At 37.9% G+C, this 23683-nt stretch overlaps 1 protein-coding gene across 1 annotated transcript in view; it reads right to left on the reverse strand.

Annotated features, from left to right (window-relative positions):
• GAK (cyclin G associated kinase) overlaps positions 1 to 23683 on the reverse strand; it is a 66075-nt gene that overhangs the window by 35495 nt on the left and 6897 nt on the right. The window contains exons 3-12 of the mRNA XM_015849558.2: positions 21185 to 21246; positions 18981 to 19040; positions 16787 to 16901; positions 16230 to 16372; positions 13752 to 13877; positions 12725 to 12814; positions 7779 to 7914; positions 7040 to 7152; positions 6333 to 6444; positions 4728 to 4851 (exon numbers count right to left, since the gene is read on the reverse strand). Coding sequence (XP_015705044.1) covers positions 4728 to 4851; positions 6333 to 6444; positions 7040 to 7152; positions 7779 to 7914; positions 12725 to 12814; positions 13752 to 13877; positions 16230 to 16372; positions 16787 to 16901; positions 18981 to 19040; positions 21185 to 21246 — 1081 coding nt within the window. The remainder of the gene's footprint in view (positions 1 to 4727; positions 4852 to 6332; positions 6445 to 7039; positions 7153 to 7778; positions 7915 to 12724; positions 12815 to 13751; positions 13878 to 16229; positions 16373 to 16786; positions 16902 to 18980; positions 19041 to 21184; positions 21247 to 23683) is intronic.

The raw sequence follows: 23683 nt of genomic DNA on the forward strand, positions 1-23683 counted from the left end.
ATCTGAACATCAGGCATCCTTATTACATTTTTAAAACTTCTCAGTGTAAAGGGTTAGCATTATTGGTCTCATCAGAGAACAGCTGCACTAATGATGGCACAGTTTGCTGAAAGGTTAAAAAATAAAATTAACTTTCAAAAAAGCTAGACAGCATACAGCACAAACTTCTACAACAACACACAGTTACCTTGTGTTGCTGACAGCTGAAGTTGGGAAAGAAAAAAGACATTCTAGTCAATTTAGCTACAGTGTGAGCAAGCAAAGCATGGCCTTCAGTCAAACAATGCTCTAACGCTAAGCAGTCTTCCTCTAGAGGTCTACACAAAATTAAGACAAAAAAAAATCTCATTATTAACTGAGTAATGTTGGTCTTGAAGTTCATTAAAAGCCATGAGGAAGAGCAGCACTGAAATTCTTATCAATCTCCTCCCACTTGGTTTCGCTTTGTAAAACTGAATTAATCATTCAACTACACAGTGTAACATGAAGCAAAGTAACATTCCTATGAAATGAACCATTAATGCAGCACCAAGAAATGAAATTACCCTAGAAGCAAAGAAAGGCAGCAACGAAAGGCACTGAAATCATAGATCAGTCTCTTCATCATTAGACACTGGTCTGGCAAATCAGGAAGATTGGTCAAAAGTTTTGCAGAAAGGTTTGATGCCAGCAGATGCTGGATGCTTATCAAATTCATTGAACTCTTACATAACCTAGAAGATAACCAGTAAATGTTATCTGTTTTGTGTTGTTTTTGACAAGGCATCTGTATCTTGCATGGAAGCAAGCCTTGGTAAGCAAAGAAGCTGAACAGCATTATCACAACTGAGGGACAGGAGAGATGGACAGAGAAATTACACCAAGGTTACATGGCTGATCCTGAGATAGCGGGCACACATGGGTATATGTGGCAGAACAAACTTCCTTTCAGTGCAGATGCTGCCATGCAGTAGCATACATTAAGTCAGTTTGTGACAACAAAAGGGCTGAACCGTAATAGCTAAAGAGAGACAGCCCAGTGACAAAGAAACTGCTTCTGCCTCACTTGAACCTAAACACAATCTATGTTTACTCCAGCTATAAATATGGCAGCACAAGGACAATCAAGATGGCCCTGATACATTTGTATTCGTAGTAGATCATTACACATATTTTAGTGCTCAGACTTTTATCACTTATTGCAACAAACAGCAAAGCTTTATAGGCTGCCATGGGAAAAAAATATCTTTTTGTAGGAAGTACTAAACACCAACTCTTCAATTGTGGCATTTCCTTGTGATTTAATGATGAAGAGTCTCTGCCTGCAGATAAAGGAAATAATTCTAAAACTCAGAAAAGCAGCAATAAACAGGATGGAGACAGCCCACCTAGAGAGATGACAGACTCGGAGCAGAGATGAAAATGGATGGTAAGGAGGAAACATTTTAGTTTGTCCAGAAAGTCTGCTTGTCATGTTCATTGACTTTTAGAATGGTAATCAATGCTATTAGCATAACAAATTTAAGAATACCGTTTCAACTACAATCAGCTGTAGCCACAAATTTGTGAAGGTAGAGAACTGCCATAGCAGAAAACAAACACCCTACAGCAGACTCAAAGAAAGAAGAAGCAGTTCAGCTCAGTTAAAGCTGAAGTAGTTCAAAGATGCACAAAGCCTACTGGTGGGATTCTCCTAAGAATAGTGATGTATGTACATGCTGAAGAATCTCAGACTATCTCTGGTCCTGTATAGCATTAACTACAGCCCATATTAATTTACACGTTGCCATGCCAGTGGATTGTTAAATGAAGCCAAGGTTCAAAAAGCACGCAAGTCTTAGAAAACAAAACTTGCAGCACTAAGAGCCACTAACAACACTGACAAATTACAAGTGGAAATTATAAGCGGTTCTCTGTATCTGTTAAATATTACCTGGAAAACAAGTATTGATGTAACTGGTTCCCACTAGCACTTTCATATAGTTGGCGCAATCTCTCACTGTCTTTCAGTTCCCAAACTGCTGACCAAATTTACACAGTTAACTGGAGACCTAGAAGGGATGCCAAAACAGATGGCCAAAATTTGTTTTTGCTATTGTACATCTTCAATTTGACAACTTTGTGTTCCCTATCAACAGAAACAATAGTTTAAAGTGACTACACACACAGGCCTCTCCAAAATATCTGAGTGGGATTCATATCCTCATGAGAAAGCCTGAGATTTAATGGTCAGATAGTTTATAGTGAAAACAGCAGCTTGTAGAAAGCAACCTGCCATTAAGACATGGCACAACACTGTCTGTCAAAGCTCTCTCAATTTGTTATAGCCCTTGGAAGTGTTGTATTTTCCTCTAGATTGGAAACAACAATAAAAAAATAATAATAAAAAAAAATTTCTCCAATTTGATTATGGCAACACTTACATCTATTAAGCCCTAAAAAGCCAAACCACACTGAACAACCACACTCTCAAGATGATCTATTGTAATTAACATTCACATCTATTATTTTTGCAATTAATATGAGATGGAAAAGTGAATTCAAGAATCTTTAACAAGTTCCATAATGCATATGCAATAACACGCCTCCAAGAGCATGAAGATTCCTAATAGAGGCTCAGGTACTATCATAGTCCATCAATAAGTAATTCTAACTTGAAATGCTATGTATAAAGTTCAGCCACAGAACAGTAACTGGTCATTAAGAATGAGAACAGTGACTCTAAAAAAGATGAAATCTTTTTCTGGGCAATCTCTATAGTTGTATCGAATGATTTCATGTACAAGCATGTGAACTGAACAGCACATTTTAAGACAGCAAGTACTCACTGTCCTGTATCTGGCAGCTTCTCATGTGAGCCTAGATATTCAGATAATATTTAATTCCTCCCATCCTACACATAGCATGGAGCCAAATGAAAATATATGGAGCAGAAAGCCCCACAAACTTGTTAGGTAAGAGAAACAAAAATGAAGTAAGGATGCAGCACAAGACATTCCATACTAAGAAACCACCTGCAGACTGTTCTTATCCCTTACCACTGCAAAAGAGGAAAATGGCACAAGATCAAACTGTAAGAAATAATCAAACTTCCAGTGGCCATTAAGGAAAAGCTGTTTGCAAGAGCAGGAAGAGAAACTTCTTCAAATACACCCAGATGTACAACAGCAGAGAACATCTTAGGGAAAACTGCACAAGAAGTGGAGCGCAAGAGTTCTGCAGAAGCAGCAGCAGCAAGTGACAAAACTGCAGAGTGGAAGAGTGAAATCTAATGGAGAATAAAAAACACGTGAATCACAGCTCACAACTTCAGAGGAAGACAATAATTCAACTACTGTCTGTCACTAAGGGGAAAAGCAGTAATTGCTCTATTGCAAAACTTGAAAAATAAGCAAAAGACAAAGAATTAAGTACCTTCAGGCTGTAAGTAAGAGAGCTGTCGAAGGCAAGCAATCCACAGAATATTTCCATGTATTATTACACAGAAAATTCTCCTTAAAAAGATACCACAAAGGCAACAGAAATGACACTGAGTAGAAGGGCTGAGAAAGATTACTTCCCCAGAACGTATCAAAGAGGTAAAAAACAGAGGTATGTATGACAGCACATGCCGAAGAAATAGAAGAGTTGCTTAAAAGTTAAGAGCTGCCCCACATACTTCCCTTTCTCTTCACTTGAGTCTGTGTGATTCCATAACGGCAGAAAATTTGATGCTGTGTCAATTGCTTTTATCTGCAGAAAGCTTTTAAGGACAGACCAAAGCTGCACAGTTTTTGTGACCTTTAAGAAACTGAAAATCTGGCCTTTTTGAACACTACATGGGAAGTTTAAAGCAGCACAATAAACACTACGTTACAGGATAGAAAAGCATGTTGCAAATAAAAGATGTCACAGCATTCCTAATTACAGGGTCAAGAAGTCTACAAAAAAGAAATATCGTAACTGGTCTGAAGGAGGCTCCAGCTCTACCACAACACTGACTTGCCTTCTCTCCCTAAAACTAAGAAAAAGCTTTTTATGCTGCATAAAACTCCTTAAGAAAAAACTGAAAAGGACAAATCCATATTCGGATCACTGATCATATAGAGACAATGAAAAACATTTGCTGTGGGTCTGGAAAACTCATTAAAATATATTGAGAATACATACATCCAATCAGGACAGTTCTCTCTCATGTAATTCAGGGCTAAGGAGGAAGACAGTGTTGAATTTCTCATTTTGCCTCAAGTCTCTGCCTTCCATCACTTATACCAAACACAGGATTCAATCTGAAAACTAAACTGGACAGAAGAGCTCATGCACCACTTCCCTGTAGTTTTTCCTCCCACTTCCATTCCCTTAAACTTTCACCACTCTGTTCTATTATTATTATTATTCACTGAAGCCATATCTTGTAGCTGAATTTATTTATTTTGATCTGTGACAGCTCTTTCATACTATTCCTTCTAGCTCCAGTCTCCACCAACTCACATCTACCAGGTTTTCAGTATGTGCAGAACACAGCAGACAGCATCAAGGAAGGCAGTACTTATAGACAGACTTTTCCCCTCCTAGCATTCTCATTTCTATACCATTGCTTCTTCAGCTTTTGTATTAGAATCACTTAAAGTCTCAGAAGTAATTACCAGTTGCTAGAGCTCATATCTGGAAAATGATTGGGCTGAGTTGGACTCCTTCTGGAATAAACTCCTTACTTATGTAATGGAATTATTACCGACAATTTTTTTTTTTTTTAATTTTTTACTCACTTGGCCACGGACTGGATAACTTTAGAGGATGTATCCTTAATATTAGTGAAAAATCGCTCCGTTCCACCTCTCAGAATATCAAAGAACCCTCCATAAGTCTGGTCACATTCTGCAACGGTCAGGCCTAGAGTAGTTGAATAAAAATAATTGTACTCGAAGTCACATCCAAGAATGGCCTCCAAACTACAGTAAATTACCTACAAAGCTGTAAAGTGAAAGCATATACAGGCTAAGCTTTGCTGTAAGGCTCACAGTTCCAGTGATCTCCTTAATCACAACTACACAAAAAATGACACCTGTGTGCTGAAGAGCTACTACTAAATCACTTAACTAATCGTTTAAATGACTGTTTGCATTTAAGGAGAAAGCAGAGCACAAGCTTTGTACTGGTAAAGCATTTGTTTCATATTGTCTCTGCAAGAAAACACTTGTTTAGTATCAGTCTCAACGAGCAATATTTCATTAGCAAGCCACCTTAAGCATCTCCAATAAAAAGAGATTTTAAAGCAGGACTACAAAAGCAAGCTGGCATAATTAAGTTAACATTTTAAGCATGCAGTCCCAGCTAGTAACATTCCATAACAGCAAACAGTACTGCATTCTGAACAAAACAGATAGCTGGACAGGATTTTGATGTCCCAAAAGTAGGTTATATTGGAAAGCACTGGTACAGAATATCTCCAAAGACGACAACTTCACAGCCTCCCTGGGCAGCCTGTTTCAATGCTCTGTCACCTTCATAGTAAAGACGACTTTCCTTATGCTCATATGGAACTTCCTGTGTTCCAGTTTGTGCCACTGCTCCTTTTTCTGTCACTGGGCACAGCTGCAAAAAGTGTTCCTAATAGGAAGATGGATTCTTCCACAGCAATTTATACGCATACAAAATTACCACAATAAGCATTACCCAAACTTTCCTCTTGAACTTTAATACCTTCTTACCGTCAATTCAGTATATAGAATAAAAACAAGCAAAACTGAATACATCATGAAATACCCCGTTGGTATGTTTAACATCATAATGTTAAGCTCCAAATTCACATGTAATATATGAAAAGGTGGTTGCTGAAACTGCTTTATATTACAAAAGCAAATGCAGGCAAGCCTATCCACCTTTTGTTTTCTTTATTACACCAAGTGTAAGCATTTCTAAGTAAATGAACCCTAGAACACTTGCATTCCTAGAAAGAACATTCCAGCTTTTAAGTAATTTTGGAGACAGATTTTGGTTGAGTCAAGTAAGTACTGTTATTCTAACTACTGTTTTTCTTCAGATGATGCCACAGCTTCTTCTCACCACTGAAGTTTTTTGGCACAACCCAGCATAATTGTTCCTTAATTAGCTGGTATCAAGCCAGCACCAGCAATGGCTGTCTCTGAATATAATGACTATAGTGCCAGTGAACTGTTCAGTGACTTCTGCCAAATGTACCAAGGTTTTCATACAACCAAACTCTGAGGAAAAAGAAAACAGAAGCTTAGAAATACCAATACAACTTCAAAGTAGTCTGTGTTTGTGCAAAATGCTTAGAATAACTGAATTCTTCCTTTCCTGCAGTGCAAAATACAGATTTGGTACACTGAGATGTCTTTTTTTGCACATACCTGCATTGTAAATATTATTGAGCTGTCCTGCAGGCTTGGGGCTCTGTGAAACAGAGGTCACGGATATTCGAGGCTGAGCATTGTTTCCATAGCCTCCATTTTGTTCCAAAAGCTGTGGAGATTAATAATCACTGAAGATTTTCTTCCTCATTTCACCAACTGATAAAAGCAACTAACAAAGTGTAACTTGGTGAAAACAAGCATGCAATCAATTTCTGAGGCTCAGGAGAAAGTCAGGCAGCTCAAATATGCTACACTTACTCAATTACACTGTGGTCTAAATAACGTATCAAACAAGAGACACTTCAAAGAGTTTCCTCTCAAGAGGGTTTCAAGTTAATGAAGGCAGAACCTTCATGCACTAGAGTTTCTTGCGCACATTAATTATGATTAAATGCAGCATGTAGAACAGAGCACTTTTCTACTAAAGAACGATTCAGGAACAAGACAATCTTGTCAATAAACAGTAAGAACTACAGCTAGTTTCTTTTAAAGTCATGTGAGTTCTGTGTGGGTTTTCTTTTTAAAGTATATTTTCTGAAGAGACTACATATTAGTCATATAGATCAATTCAATTTCAAAAGAAGCTAGTGTGAAGTTTTCAAAAGACTGATAAATGAAGGACCTGCTCTGACATTTGTTTCTAAATTCATATCAGATAAGAAATGAGACCTAGTCAATAATACTCTTTTATAAGATTCCTTTACCTCTGTGATGGGGGATTTAGGATTCACATTCCTAGCTGCTGCAATCTCCTGCAGTTGATTCACAAGTTCTGTGATTGACAGCCTCTCCTCTGGGTTCACCTTCAAAGTGGAGCCTAGAAGACATGGTTCAGACAATGCAACAGGTGCCCTTCTGAGGCCTTCTTCCAGAAAAGGCAACTTCTTCGCTGCAGTCTCAAACACGGTGCCCTCATATATACAGAATAGTGTACGGCAAATACTGAACTCATACGGAATCATCACTGTTTTTATAAATAACCTTCAAGAAATACGTTTAGGGTTAAGAATGTATCACAGAACATACTTCAGGGGTGCATTCATGAACAACTTCAGAAGTAATGCTGTATTTAATGTTGTTTGAGCTGGAATCATACTTCCAGCACTGCAACCGAAGGTTTTGGTAATCTATTTAAAACTTAAGGAAAAAGGTATTTGCAAAATAAATTCAAAGAAGTAAGTCAAAACACTAGTCATTCCTACAGCACGCCTCACACCCTAAGCATGATGGGTGACAGCCCTAAAGAACAAAAGGTTCATTTAAAGGGTTATTTTGTCCTTAAGTATAAATTAAAATCTTGAATAAAATGAGAAGTTGTAACAGTTATCCTTTTCACTGTAGAGTAGTTAAGTAGAAGTCAACAAGATTTTAATCCTCGAAATATAAAGTAAACACAAAGATGCATTAACAAAAAACCGAAAGCAAATAACATCATAAACTTACGGATGAGATCATGAAACACAGAGTAGCGAGTGTCGTTCTGTGGAATGGCATATTTTCCATTGACTATGCGAAGTTTAGCTCCATCCTCAAAGGGATGTTGCCTAAAGCACAGCAGATACAGGATACAGCCCAAAGCCTAAAAAGAGATAAAAGGCAGAAGTATTTAATTTAGGCAGTGATAATTAAAGCTGAATTTTAGGTTGTGATTAAGCTTCCTAATAGTGCTTGCAAACCACACTGCTGACTCATGAAACCCTTTACATATTTACAGTACTTTCAAGGTCAGCTTCAGACTCCTTCTGAAACAGTCCTGATGTTACTCTGAGGACAGAAACAGAGACATTCACTTGAATTGTCAGTTAGAGCACTCCTGCTAGCAAACTTGTCTCTAAATAAAATCATGGTTTGTTTTTAACCCTTCAGTAAAGTTTTCAGATAAAAGAATTCTTGTATTTATATATTTTTAAAAATCATATGTCCATTTTATGAATGTTGCTGCATACATCAAAGTGAATACTTGAAACACTGAGCGTGTTCAAGAATTACAGTTGGAAAAGACCTCCAAGACCATTTAAGTCCAACCCTGCACCTACCACTAATCTTGCCCACAAAACAATGTCTCTAAGTACCATATCCACATGTTTCTCAAACAATTCCAGAGACAGTGCCTCAATCACCTCCCTGGGCAGCCTACTTCAGTGCCTCTACCGCTCTTTTTGATAAGATGTTTTTCTGATTTTCAACCTGAACCTCCCCAGCACAACTTGAGGTGATTCCCTCTAGTCCAATCACTGTTACCTGGGAGAAGAAGCCAACCACCACCTCATCACACCCTCCTTTTAGGCAGCTGTAGAGAGCAATATACTGTATTGTAGAGAACAACAGCATCTCTCCTGAGCATCCTCTTCTCTGGACTGAACAATCCCAGTTCCCTCTGCCCATCTCATAAAACTTGTGCTTCAGACCCTTCACAGCTTCACTGCCCTTCTCTGGACACACTCCAAGGCCTTTGTTGTAGTGAGGGGCCCAAAACTGAACACAGCACTTGAAGTGTGGCCTCACCAGAACTGAGTATAGGGGGACGATCACTTCCCTGTTCCTATTGGCTATGCTATTTCTGATACAAGTCAGGATGCCAGTGGCCTTCTTGGACACTTAGGAACACTGCTGGGTCACGTTCAACAACACCAAAACATTCCCCCCTACGCGGTCTTTCAGTCACTCTGCCCCAAGCCTGTAGTACTGCATGGGGTTGTTGTGCAGGACCCAGCACTTGGACTTGTTGAACTTCACCTCACTGGCGTTAACTCATTGATACAGCCTACTCAGAATTCACTATAGGGCCTTCCTTCTCTCAGGCAGATAAACACTTCCCCCCAACTTGATGTCATGAGCAAACTTGCTGAGTGTGTGCTCCATCTCACTATCTATGTCACTTTCAAAGATATTGAAGAACACGAGCCTGAAGATGGACCCCACAGAACTTCACTCACAAACAGCCTATTCATGCACACAAAATCATTGACCATATGGCCATACCAATTTCCCGTCTTATGAAAGGAGCTTATTCAGAATTTACTAAAATAGTAATTCCAACTATTTTTCCATCCTCAACAAAAAGCAGTGTTTCCTTCAGACAACGTTTTTGTTAGCACACAAAGAACCATTTCTCTTGCCATCTGCACGAAGGAGTAGAAATAACTGCAGCGCATACTGCTGGTGTTTCAGGATGCAGTGCCAAAACTAAGACTATAACAATGCTCTTGAATTAATGTGCTGAGCAATACATCTTCATAATTTACCCTTCGGTGACATCTGAAATATTAATAAAATTCTCAGCAACACAGAAAACGTGATCGTATATAATTAGGCAATATTTCTGAAGGGTTTCTTTAAATGCCTGCCTCTCAAGTAGGTTCCTGAAGTACATTATAATCCAGATGCTTTTAAAATTGATGGTGTTATTTTCACATCATTTTTCTAGCATATTACTACCCCACATAGTCAAGCTTTCCCAAAAAGCTCAGTCAGATCTTTTTTCCCCCCACTGCAACACAATTTTTTGCATTTAGATAGTTTTCCCAAAACTAATGTTGCAGTAAGAGCAGGTTGTCCAATGTTTAAACAGATTTCCAGACTGACAGCAGATGTACATAAAACAGGATGTGTTCATCCAGCTTATCCAAACAAACATGCTTCTAATATACTCTAAGTCAGTGACAATCAATAACCAAAACCACAGTTACTTAACACTAAAATACTAACAACCTGTCCCTTTCAATATTTTGCCTGGCATTGAAAACAAGCATTCAGCACAACCCACAGCATATCTCAGCTTCTTGAAGAGAACTAAGGGAGAAACACAACACCTGTTAAAATGCCAGAAACTACTATAGTCCAGGTTATTGCTGGAAATCTGGAAAGATGTATTTATTCAGAGTCTGCTCTAGTCAGAGTTTCTCACTGCCACTATTTCTGAAAAATTTAAATTCAGAAGACTTCATTCAAGACAGGATTGTTGTTAATAAACGGTCATGCTAGGAAAGAGTTAATGTTTGACAAATTCAGAACATGATTTTAAAAGAATTAAGTGAAGTGGGGTATGACAGCCACCCCTCATGAATTTTTATTAATATACACATTCTGTGTTTGGAATCAGCGTGGCAAATAAATTCTATGAAATAAATGAAGATCAACGCCTCATAAACAGTATACTGAATGCTCCTGAATTTAATAGCTATGTTTTACTGAACATCCCCCTTTTTTGCCCCTAACAAATTCAAAGTAGTCTGGCAGGCAAAAAAGAAATGAAAACAAAGTGGGGTGGGAAAAAAAAAAAAGAAAGAAAAAAAAAAAAAAAAAAAAAAAAGAAGCCTTGTAATTACATCACCATTGTGTGTTTTAGACCTCACAAAGGCATCCTGATTCACTTGAATGGAAGAAAGCTCACTGAACCTGGGGATACTGACATTAACTAATACTGACTCTCAGCAGAAAGGACAGCCATAAATTGAAAAGAGGAAGGTTGGTTTTTGATTTGTGATGCGTTTTTGCTTGGTTTGGTCATGTTGGGATTTTTTTTGTTGTTTTTTTTTTGAAGGGGGAGGGAAAATATTTTTTGAAACAAGTTACTGTTATTTACTATTTACTGTTTTTTATTTATCCCTAAGATCAGCTTCAGGCAGTAAGAGATACTCTGAAATGACTTTAGGTTTTATACTATAAGTATATAAGTTGCATGAATAAAGAAAAGAGTCCAAAACAAATTCTGAGGAAAAAAAAAAACAAACTTATGAAAACTACACATATTAAAAATACAAGACCTGGAAGATGCCTTACACAGCCGAGAAAAGCTTCTTAGCAGAACCCAAGCTTGAAACTTTACTCCTTAATGAGGAGCCCACTAACTTACATTTCCAAAAGCATTACATAACGGAAACATACGAAGCAGCTTACAAGCCAAAGGGTAATTTCAACACAAAAATATTTATGACAAAACTGATTTCAGTAGAATTGAGTTTAACTTCAGTTCAAGAGATGACATCAAATAAGCACAATTAATACCTGCCTTGACTTTTAACTCCTTTCCAGTTAATGTGCTCATTTTAAAAATAAAATACAAGGAAATACAAAAAGACAAACAAACAAACTGAGCCTGCAAACCTAATCTACCAAGCACCTGATCACAATCCATGTAGTTGATAACTAATACTTCTTCTAAGCTGTTGTTTTAAGCGTAGCATCTATTCTGCCTCTTTGCTTTTAAGCTCACCCTACAAATAACTATGAATGTCACCTGATCTATGCACTTTTCTCGTAAAAACCATCATCCAGTTCACTAACCACAAACTAAAAGTCAGTCACACTTTCTGAGACTACCATATTGTTCTGCTGAACAATGTGCATGTTTCCATTGAAACCAGAGTGTAAAGTTAAAAAAAAAACAAAACAAATCAACATAGAACAAGTTCCAAAGAGGGCATGGTAAATGCAACAGACCTTCCAAAGACATAGCAGAAGGCAGACAGCATGTTAATACCAAAAGATACACTTCCTTAAACAAAAGAAATGCATCTGCCCTTTTCAGTTAAGGCTTCTGTTAACTGATGTTCCTGCTGTGTTTAACAGGATGTAATCTTAGCTCAGACTGCCAGCATTTAAGGCATGTGAAGTGACCAAGCAGTCAGAAAAGCAGTGTTTGCTGTTGTGTTGGGGTTTTTTTTTTGTTTGTTTGTTTTGGTTTTTTTCACCTGGCACGTAAAGAAATAAATCACTGACAGCAGAGATGTTAAACTATGAAACTAAGTTCTGAAATCCCAGCTGAAATATTAAGAGCCTGTTACTATAATCTCTCAATTAACTTTCAACACGTGCTAGATACAGTTGAAAAACTTGACACTGCCTCTTTAAAAAGAGGCCCAATAAACTAAAGGATTCCTTAACACAAAGTTTCTGGGTAGTATCTCTGTACTGTGGCAATATTGCATAATTAGAATGTAAAAGATTTAATGTTCACTGAATAAGCTGTTGAAAGTATTAACAGCTTATATTCTTTGCTACACAAAACATGAACAACTCAACTTTATTGACATCTTTGCTACACAGATCCAGGGATTACATGCATAGTATAAAAGGAAAATTCAAATTTAAAGAACTTTAAAGCCTCTGTGGTGGTAGCCTCCACCAAAGCAATAGTTCTATGGAATATAGCATCTAATTATTGTCTTTCACAGTGGAAGACAAGATAGAACTGTTGGGGGGGGGGNTGAATTCAATATTTCACTGCTTAAATATTTCAATACATTGTTCACGCTACTTAAGTTTGTTCTGACAAACAGTTTAACCCCCCTTTTATTTTTGTGTTTTTTGTAAAAACTGAAATACAAACTACAAAGTCAGTTTAATCATGAGCTAAATCATTATGACACGAAAGAATAATTTCTTACCCAAATGTCCTGCTTTTCACTGATTGGAAAATTTGAATATAAATCTATCATCTCTGGTGTCCTGTACATTGGCGTTGTATTCCTGGTGATCTGCAGAAGACAAAATCTCTTGAAGCAGGAACCTGAACAAGCTTTAATAACAGTCAACAAAGGAAACAGAATGCTATCTACTGTGCACAGATAGCTAACTTTGAAATTTCAGATGCACTTGTCAATGAAGAAGGCATTAACTGAGTCATAGACTAGTCACAGGGGCTTTGACAGAACAATGGGCAAAGGTTGAAGGACTCAGAGTAACACAACTTTCCAAAATGCAAAAGATTTTAAATGGAGACAAACACAAATCAAGAAAATCAGCAACAAAACAGGAAGTGAATTCATGCTCCAGTGTATATATACCTTGTTTCTTCATCACACTTAATGACAGCACAGACAAACCCAAATATTTACAGATGTTACAAGGATCCACTGAGAAAAGAATTTTGCATACACTATATAAAGCAATGGTACGCAATTACCTTTCCTTCTCTGGAAACCAAAGGATTGCTCTACAACAGCAATGGTTTCCAAAACAGTGGGAGGTTAAAAGATGCATGACAGCAGAGGTTGTATTCATGGATTTTAAATGTCAGTGTATTTCTTCATACTTAAAGTCTAAGACCAATTGATGAATTATATTAAATTTACCAGCATTACTCTCACCTCAAAACTGAGTGCAATTCGGAAAAAATCAAGTGTGCAGCAATTGTTTTTAAGGAATGGACAAAAATTCCCTATTCTGACCGCAGTTAGAAGAGACCCTTTCCCTGTCAGATCACGGAATGGACGTTACTCAAATTGAAGCAGTGTTTACAGGCAGCTAGAGAAAACAAGCAGTGATTTTAACTGCAAGCCACCTATGACCTCTGGCAAAATGAATAGCCCTGCAAGAATCTTCACTTATCTTAGAAGTTGCACAAATTAATAGCAAATTACTAACAGAAAATGAAGTCCACTGTCAACATTAACAACAATAATATATTCTTACCTCTTCTTCAACCAGTGCTCTCTTTTGTGCAGACCAGCTGTAGTCAGGATAGTAAGATACTGTTGTAGCACTACCAAAGTCACAAAGTTTTATTGTCCCTTGGTTACTAATAAGCAAGTTCTCCACCTTAAAAAAAAAAACAAAAAAACAAAAAAAAACGTAGAACAAACTGAACACATCTCTTTCTGAAGGGTGAAACAATTTAAACACCAAATTGTGTGTGTGTATACACAGAAAAATATATCACTGCATTCTATAACATTTTTGTTCACAAGAAAATGATAATTTCAGACAACACTAAGTGTATATGGTAGCAATACAGACAATCGTTAAGAGGAATCATGAAACAAGTGTTACAAATAACAAACTGACATCCAAGGAACAGGAAATAAAGCCAGGGGGAAACAAATATCTATTAGCAACCAAGAATAGATCAGTTTCTCCAAGTGACCACTTGTATAAGCAGCATCTTGAAATCCAAATGTTTCCATCTATAAAACTTAACACAGTTAAGGCAGTGGTAGTAGAACAGGGGTGCTAACCACAGTACATAAAAAACAGAGTAAGAGAAGAGAAGAAGGCTGCCAGGGGATGCCCAGCAAGATGCAGACATGACATTTAAAGGAAACAGAAACCAGCTATTTGAGAACTATGTGCCTGAACATTTAACCCTTTCTTTTCTCATTAAAAATCCAGCTTTCTTGGATAGCTATATGAAACCAGGATGAAAATAAAAAGGGAATAGAAGAGTAGGTACAGAGTATGTGTGTCATGTGGTCACAACCACAGAAGAGCTGGAAAAGAACTTTTATTTCTACATAAAGTCAGGAAAGGGAACTAACATGCCTTTTAACTTCTCCAACATTAGAATGCCATGCTTCAATAGCCAGATCTGGCTTACCTTTCCCACTGACACTACTACATCTCTGGATACCATTTCTAAATGCCTTAGCTTTCAGAACTAGTCTTCCTGAGATGTTCCCACATCATTATTGACTATCCCGCAGGAGGACACTGAGCTGGTTGTACCCATCTCAACACAAACTGAATTCCTTTCTGCTGAAAAACTATTTGCTTACTTCTCTGTACAATGACAAGGGATGGCAATAACGAGGGGTAATGGCTTAAAACTAAAAGATGAAGATTTAGATGAAACACAAGGAAAAAATTCTTTACTCAAGGAATGGTGAAGCACTGGCACAGGCTGCCCAGAGAAGCTGAGGATGCCCCATGCCCAGGGGTGTTCAAGGCCAGGTTGGACAGGGCTTTGAGCAATGTGATCTAGTGGAAGGTACCCCTAGCCATGACAGTAAGGTTGCAACTAGACAATCTTTAAGGTCTCTTCCAATTCAAACCATTATTTGATTCCACGATTCAATATCAAATGTAACAAATAATAAAAATAGTTACAGTAACACAAGGAAAAAAAAAATTAAAAAAAATCAGGCTTTTGTGAGTGTATGCCCTGTTGTGTGCTTTGAAGGTTGCTAGTAATTTAGAGTATTTCGGCTGGTTATTGAAATTGGCTCTATGACCTCTGCTACACAGACTAGCTGTGACCTACAGCTGCAAAGTTCAAGTTCTGATAATTAAAATATCAGATAAAGACTGATGGCTTACTGATCACACTGCTTGGAATTTTTCCAAACCAGTTACTACCTGGATTTTCACAATGCTGTACATGCACATTTTAAGAACAAAGGTGTTCAGGGAAAAAAAAAATGGACAAACAAGAGAAGAACACTAAGAACACAGAAACAAACTTTTCTAAATGAAGTTGAACTTTAAGCTGTACTGCAGAAACTTCACAAATCCTAATACATTTTGTCAAAATAACTTCGACAGTCTTCTTAGATTCTAGCTTCTCCCCTAAAAACCATATTTCAGCCACAGACTTCATTTGAAGGTTAGGTCAAAACTTCCATCGACAATTTTATGCTGCTTTCCAGAAAATACAGCACAGCTAAGTGAACCCTATTTGACACTTGATTTCAGTCAGGTCCTTGCCCAACTATCAACTAAGGTGGGTCTAATTAAGGGCTCCCCCAGCTATCATTTCCTCTTGCTCTATGGTCTCTTAATAGAAAGCCAGCAGGAACAAAACTGTTGGCTCTATGTTTTATCTCTGACAAGATCATCTCTTGTTAAAAAACTGGTCAAACATAGCACTGGCTCAGCTATAAAACACTTGAGATAAAAAAACTTGCACTTTTGTCACACAAGTACTGTACACAAGTACAGTAAATACTAACACCACATACAGAAGGAAAAATGCTGCTTGAAAAGATACAAGTATTTCAGTGATGATCTTCATTATACAGTATTGTTGGCAACACAATCCATCTAAACACTGTATACACACATGCACATACACATTTTCAAGATTGCCCACTGTAGTTGATCAACAGCCTAAACACCAGATCACCTTTACAGGTTCTTTCTGTTATTTAAAAACTCTACCTTTATGTAAATACTCACCTTCAAATCTCTATGTATAATAGGTGGCTTCTGTTTATGCATATGCTGCACAGCTCGACAGGTCTGGTAAAAGATCTTCAGAACTGTGTCACAGGAGATCGGCCCTTTGGGTTCCACTTTCTTTAAGTATTCCACCAGTTGTCCTGGAGAAAAAAATCAAACAAATTCACATAAGCACACACCAAACACCATAAATTCTGAAAGCTTCTCATGTATAGAAAAACTCTTGTCAACAAGGAAGACTTAGAGTATTGAGCTGTGGATAGATATTCTGAAAATGGCAAACCCATGAAGGCTGCAGTGCCACAGAAAACTGCACTCTTAGGAAATACTCCTGCTGTTCCTTCCCTGACTATTATCAAATACAAAGAACTTCCCAATTATACCGTATTTATGATAAAACTTAACTGTCTGAAAGAATACAATGCTCCTTCTTTGAAGGTGAACACTCGTTCCACCCAATTAAGAGGTCTTCAGAACTTTCATGCTCTGAAGTAATGTTTGCAAAACAGCTTTAAGAAGCAATGTGCAGTGCTAAGAGAAGAAATAAAATTTACCTTTACACAGTTCTGTAAGCAGAAGGAACTCTCCTTGTCCTGTGTCTGATTCTTCTTTCCCTATAGATGCAGCAGAGCAGAACTGGACAATGTTGGGGTGACCTGAAAGCTTTTTCTGGAGGCAATGTGTTCAAGGAAGTAAACTTGACAAGACTGTAGATAGTTCTGTATACAGCAGTTCACAGACAACTCATCTGAAATGTTAGCTCAACCCAAATATCATTATAGCCAGACTTAAAATACTCAGCAGAACAAGTAAATTCAAGTCCAGCCACAGAAACAGACTTCAAGGCAAGCCATTAAGTATAACGTGAGAGAAGTTAAAATAAAAGATTCCAAAAATACCTTTATGATGAAGGCTGCAAGGAAATCAGACTTTGTAACAGATCCAGGTACTAATTTTTCTCTTTGACAGTGACATCGAGACATCAACACAAGGGTCAGAAAGACTGCTGCTCTAGCTAACTTACCAGGAAACGCCTACTGCATCAACCCCTGCCTTTTCACACAGAGTGGCCCCCAAATTTATGCCTCCTATTTATTTCAGTGGAGAAGACAGTGAAGAGCACAATAACACTACTTCATAGAGCAAATTCTCAGCTACAAAGCACTATTTTGCAGAAGTCACCACCATTAGCTAAGTATTTTCAGTAGCAAAGAAAAAAAGTAGCCCGTATGCCATGTTGTAAAAGTCTGCACCAGTGGAGATGACCCACTGCCAAAACACAACACCACCAATGCATCACAGCATGACATCCAGTGTTTGGCCTCCATAAACATTCAGCAAGTACTGATGAATGTCAGTAGGCACCACTTTTTCCTCACAAAGAAATTCAAAGACATCTCTTTGCTTCAACCACACTCCCATATCAGACTGCCCCTCTGCTGCCAGCTGTCAAACAGCAAAGATATCCAATGGAATATCAGGGAGAAGGTTTGGCCTCTACTGCCACATCACCAGCAGACATTTCTGATGTCATGGACCCACAGCATGTAACAGGAGGCATTATTTCCAGAGCAGCCCTTGTAACTTCACAATGCTTAATTCAAAATCAGCACAATAAACTTCAAAAATAAACAGAAGTTTCAGTGAAAATAATAATAATTTTTAAAAAAAGCTATCTTAATTCAAATGACAACCTATATTTTTCACTAGCTACTCAAAAATTTACATCATCATTTATTATGTATATTAAAGTGAAGAGAAAAAAAAAGTCTAAGAGAGCTCAATGGAGGTTTACATCACATTGTGCCCATTTGTGTTGGTTCTGATGTGCACCACACCAGCCAAACACTGAGAATTACACCTACATGACAAACACATTATTTACAAGATGCATTCATCAACTCTAGAAAGAAGAAAAAAGTAAAGATGGCCTAAGAACAACAAAGTTGTAAAACAAAGGGCAATATGAGTTCGCCATTTAGAATGAACACAAAGTGCTATTTTTAGTTCTTATTTTTAAAAAAGAAAATCATATTTCTTTTCAGATCTCCCTGCTCAGAGCTGTATGAAGTACTTTCATTTCAGTCACATCTCAAAGCAAGAAACTGTTAGCCCTATTAAAATATTCACACAACACGAGTAAGTAAGCTGCGAGAAGACATCCAAATCATTATCAGTTCTTCCTGGAAAGATGTAATCAAAGTAGCTAGAAAATACACAGCATTAGGATATTCAGTTCTTGCATGTGTCCTGTTCAAGGTTTTGATAAACACTGATAATCATACAAAAACATCTGAGCAGCTTAAGATCAGTGGTTTTGCTTGCTAATCCTAATGCAACTGAATACTCAGCGGTAGCCAAAAAAGAGCAGCATTAATACAGCTATTCAGTAACTCTTGAAACAAACAAAGAGTCTTAGAGTAGATGGTGGAGTGCAAGTATTGAGTTTACTTAAAGCCAAACACTGAAAGCATTATTTTGACTGAGAAGTAGAACATGAGATAACATCACACACTACTAGTTGACAAAATTGAAAGTGAAAACTGTATCAAACACACTGGCAGTACAGCTTCTAGTTTCTGCTGGATACACTCTACCAAAATCATGACAAATCAAACTTACATCTTCTTTAAATGTCAGTACTCCTGAACAGTGTAAGGCATGGAAGAAATCTGTAGGCAGTCTCTTAGAAATGTTTAATACCAGGCAATTAAACAGAAACATTTAAACACATTCAGAAAAGGATACCATAAAACAAACTTCCTGAATGATAGCTTTGTTCTTTTCTTCCTCGTTGGACAACAAACGCTGTCAGAAAACAGAATATTTTAGAAGATTTATGTATTAAAACTTACAGAAAAGCAACACACACTGACTTTACATACTTTTCTTAGAACACAAAGGGATCAGACACAGTCAGAAAGCCAGAGGGAACTGCAATGGGATAGTAAGCAAAATAATATTACTGCACTGAACATACTACTACAAATCTAATGGTCAGTTTTCCAACCATCAGTTCTGCTAATGCTTAGGGACAACTAAGTACCGCTAACCTCTGCCACTTGGAAAGGAACTGCTCGGAGTTTTCTGATGTATGAAGCACTCAAGTCTCCTGGTTCCATCATTACGTACTTTACAAGTAAAGATTTAACTTCCGTTTCTCATCTTTAAAAACAACCTTTACCCAACTCCATCAAGACTTCTCCAAACGTATAGCGCAGCTCCTATGTACTAGAGTACTGAGTAACAAAATCAAACAGCACTTTTAGTATTATTTTCATTTGGAATCAACATTTGAACAGGATCGACCTGAGAACTTGTTACTAGTTCCACAAAGCAGAGGAAGTACAGTTGCTGTACTGCTGTGAAGAAGTGAATAGACTGCAAAGGGATGCCACTGAGAAACAGCCATGAACAAGCTAAGAGCTTGTGAGTTAAAATTAGGAACCAGATCAATACAGGACATCTAGTCGTCAGAATCTTCTGCAGGCTCATTTTTCAAAGGGAGGCTGCTAACAAGGCTGTTACTTCAGCCGCAAGAGGCATTGAGATCACAGGCTCCTATCCTGATGGGAGATTTCAGTAAACCAGACATCTGCTGAGAAAACAACTTTGTGAGCTACAAGCAACCCAGAAGACTCCTGGAGTCCACTGGGGACAACCTCCTGGCCCAGGTATTGGACAGACCCACCAGAGGTGAAGCATTAACTCGACCTGGTGTTCACCAGCACAGAGGAGAACACTAAAGAAGTAAAGACTGGAGGCAGTCTCCTGAGAAGGACCCGTGGGTTCAGGTGGACAAAAAGCTGGACATGAGCCTGTGGCCCACACAGATGTTTTTCAGGTGCATCAAAGGAGGATTGGCCAGCAGGGCAAGGGAAGTGACTAAACCCCTCTAGTCTGTCCTCACGAGGCCCCACCTGGAGTACTGCATCAAAGACCAGTGCCCCAGAAACAACAGATACAGAGTTGTTGGAGCAGGTTCAGTGGAGGGCCACAAAGATGATCAGCGGGGTGGAGCGCCATTCTTACAAAAGGGAGATTGTGGGAGGTGGACTCGTTTAGCTGGGAGACATCATTACAGCCTTACAGTACTTAAAGGTAGCTCACAAGCAGGAGGCATATCAACTTTTCACATGGGCATAGTGATAACAATAGGATAAAAGAGAATGGCTTTGAATTAAATGAAGGGTGGTTTAGATGTTAGGAAAACTTCTTTCCTAAAAGGATCAGGAGGAAGTGAAACAGGCTGCCCAAACAAATTGTGAACACCCCATCCCATTCAAGGCCAGAGTGGATAGGGCTGCAGGCAGCATAACCTAGTGGTTGGCATCCCAGCAATACTGCAACTCTATCATCCTTAAAATCACTTCCAACCAAAGTTGTTCTATGGATTTCATGATACTTAAAAGGGGCTAATTCTATATGACATTTTGAACACACAAACTGCACAAGTTCTGCAGTAATAAAACATGTTACTAAGGCATGCTTATAGTCACAAATTTTGTTATTCTAGGATGTGGTATGAAAAAGGAGCAAGTTCCTTTTAGTGACATAATGCCAACTTACTACTCTCACCTCTTACACTATCTTTTTCCTCTCCCCTTCCCAAGACATTGTTTTTCTCATTCAGCCACACCATCCCAAGTCATTTTGTAGTAAGCATAAACAACTACTGTTTTGTTTTTTGTTTTTTTTTTTAAATATATGTGCAATAAAGCAAATGACTTTACTTTATTGTCTTCTCCATAAAACTTGTTTTTAAGCTAGAACATTATTCAAGGCCCTCAGAACTTGAGAATCCAGAGGAATCTGAGAAACACTCAGCTGAAAGTTCTAATGAATAAATCAAAACATGGAGGTTTTAAACATTTTTAGAATTTTTAATAAGAAACTATTTGCACTAAGCAAACACAGGCTTTACAAACCTGTAGTGAAGCAAATTCATTTACCTTTAAGGCATAATCTTTGCCACTTCCAAGATCCTGAGCTTCATAGACAAATGCAAAACCACCTGCAAGAAAACAACACTAAGTCACTACTGATTTACAGCACTTGGGTAAACCAATTTTTTATATGAATAGAGATAACACACAGAAATAGAAGCTCTTCTGAATTTAAGAAATACACACATTGTTTGGTACCAACACTATACATAAACTACATATAAGAGCTGAAATATTCTTGACAATATTTGCTTTCTTTTTCACATGTCAAAGCCACATCAGCTTGATTAATTTCCTCTACTTGGTCAGCCTGCACATATAGATCTTAATTTTTTAATTTTTTTTTTTAAAGCATGCATATAAAAAACCAAGATTCAATACTGCAAATATGATTTAAAGATTTTCATTAAACTATTGTTTGTGGAGCTTTTTGTTTGTTTGTTGCTGTTAGCCTCTCCGTAGAAAGGCAATAATGAAAGGAGAAAAACAAAAATGAAAAATAAATACCAGCCTGTATGTTTAAGATAAATTGCCACATTCCAGGCTTACTAAAAGCCATAACAAAAGATGATGTTGTTTCTAAACTGAAGTTTATCATTCCATATGCCATTTCCACTTCTCCAGTGAATGCCCTCCTTGTGCTTACATAAACAGTGCAGCTGTACACTTCAGAGCATCCCTGGTAGACTAACAGCCAAAGTGACTAACTTATGTCAAGTTGCCTTCCTGTTGTACTAGTAACAGTAGCTTGCACAGTAAGAACAGGTGTCAGCATCCTAGAAGACCTCACTGGTCAAAAGGACTAAGAACTAGATAAGGAATGAAAATAGATAAGAAACAATTTAACAAGATACTTTATTAACAGATGCAGGATCTAAATTGGTACAGTCATATTAGTGCCCATTACCTTTTCTCTGTGCATGAGGTAGACTAACATGAGGTCAATGTTATTTACTCTGTGCAATTCAGTGAGATACAAGGTTTTCAAAGAACATCAGAAAGCATCACATGGGAATCAGCCCTTACATTCTCTTTTCCTGCACAACACTTAGATGTCACCACCCACACATATCCTGTTACTTTGCCACTAGCATCAACAGCGTGATCTGCATGAATGACAGGGCTCTAGATACTGTGTTTTCTTTAGAGAAATTCCATATTAAAACAGCAAAACCAAGACACACCAGTAGCAAAGAGAGAAAGCAGAACACTACAGAAGAGTCAGACCATCAGTGATAGCTGAGATAACAGCAGCCCCTGCTACAGAAAGTCAGTCCTGTCATACACCACCCATGTTTGTATTGTGTTCACCATTTACTTTGATTCATTTTCTAAAAGCAGCTTTGCTACACTTTACAGTAGCAATGTCAGCATTCCTAATGCCCTCAGTGCAAGTGTTTTGGTTAGCAATTACAAACATGCACCTCCATTTTGAGTGCTGATGGAGCAGGGGATAAAGCACACCATCTGTACACCACAGATGGAAGTACACAACACCACAGAGAGTACTCTTCAGACAGGGTACTATCTGAAACAATATTGCTCCCTTTTGAATAAGAACATGTGCAAGAGAACCACAGCTCTGCATGGCATTGACCGGCCATGGCTATTAATAACAGATTTGAAAGCACTGGCTTCAAGATAACCCAGTCGTCCTCAGAATTAAGCTCAGTGTTGAGAAGCCACCATGTTTTATTAGACTTCCTAATCAGCTTCCTTCTCACACTGAGAGGTATGATTCAGGTTCAGAGACAATTACCAAAACGTGATTCAATGGCAGACAAGTTTCACTTCATTGGAATGATGCCTTGAGCAAGTCACTTATGTGGCTTTAACATACGATAGCTTCTTAAACGTAAGAAACTGAGGTCAGTATTACTACCTTTTTCATTACTAAAGATCTCTTTCCTCATGGTGAAATTCTGAGACTCACATCAAGCAGTCTCAGTAACACATACCTTGTCTCATCATGGTTCTCTCCTGTAGTCTTACTCTTCTACTCATAGGAAGCTTCAGACATCATGCTACAGAACTTGCTCGTTCCCTGCTTTTTCACATAACCACTGACCTGGTCTACTCTCAGCCGTTTAATCTCCCATGTAAAACAAGCAACAAAAACATTCTAAAGTTGTGAAGACTACAAAGAGGAACCAGAAGTACTTTGTTTTCAGTTTAGATACATATCAATATAAGAGAGAGATTTTTCAGGAAATCTCCTTCTCTCTCATGAATCCTGATTTTCTTTGGCTTTTTCTCCTTGCACATGGGAAGCCAACCACAACCATCGTAAATTTCCTTCTACTGGCAGCACAGTTGGACAAGTTGCCTCCCCTGTGATGTGCCAACTTACTTGCCTTATTTACAAAATGCTGTTGTATTAAAGAGACCCCATATTTAAAAAACTATTATAAATATTATCCATACCAAAGAACGTTAAAGACTCAAATGTGCAAGAAGTCAGTCCTATCTCCACCAGAGGAATTAAAATACATGCCTCTTTCTAAA

The sequence above is a fragment of the Coturnix japonica genome, chromosome Z (assembly GCF_001577835.2).
Source record: "Coturnix japonica isolate 7356 chromosome Z, Coturnix japonica 2.1, whole genome shotgun sequence".
Classification (NCBI taxonomy): Eukaryota; Metazoa; Chordata; class Aves; order Galliformes; family Phasianidae; genus Coturnix; species Coturnix japonica.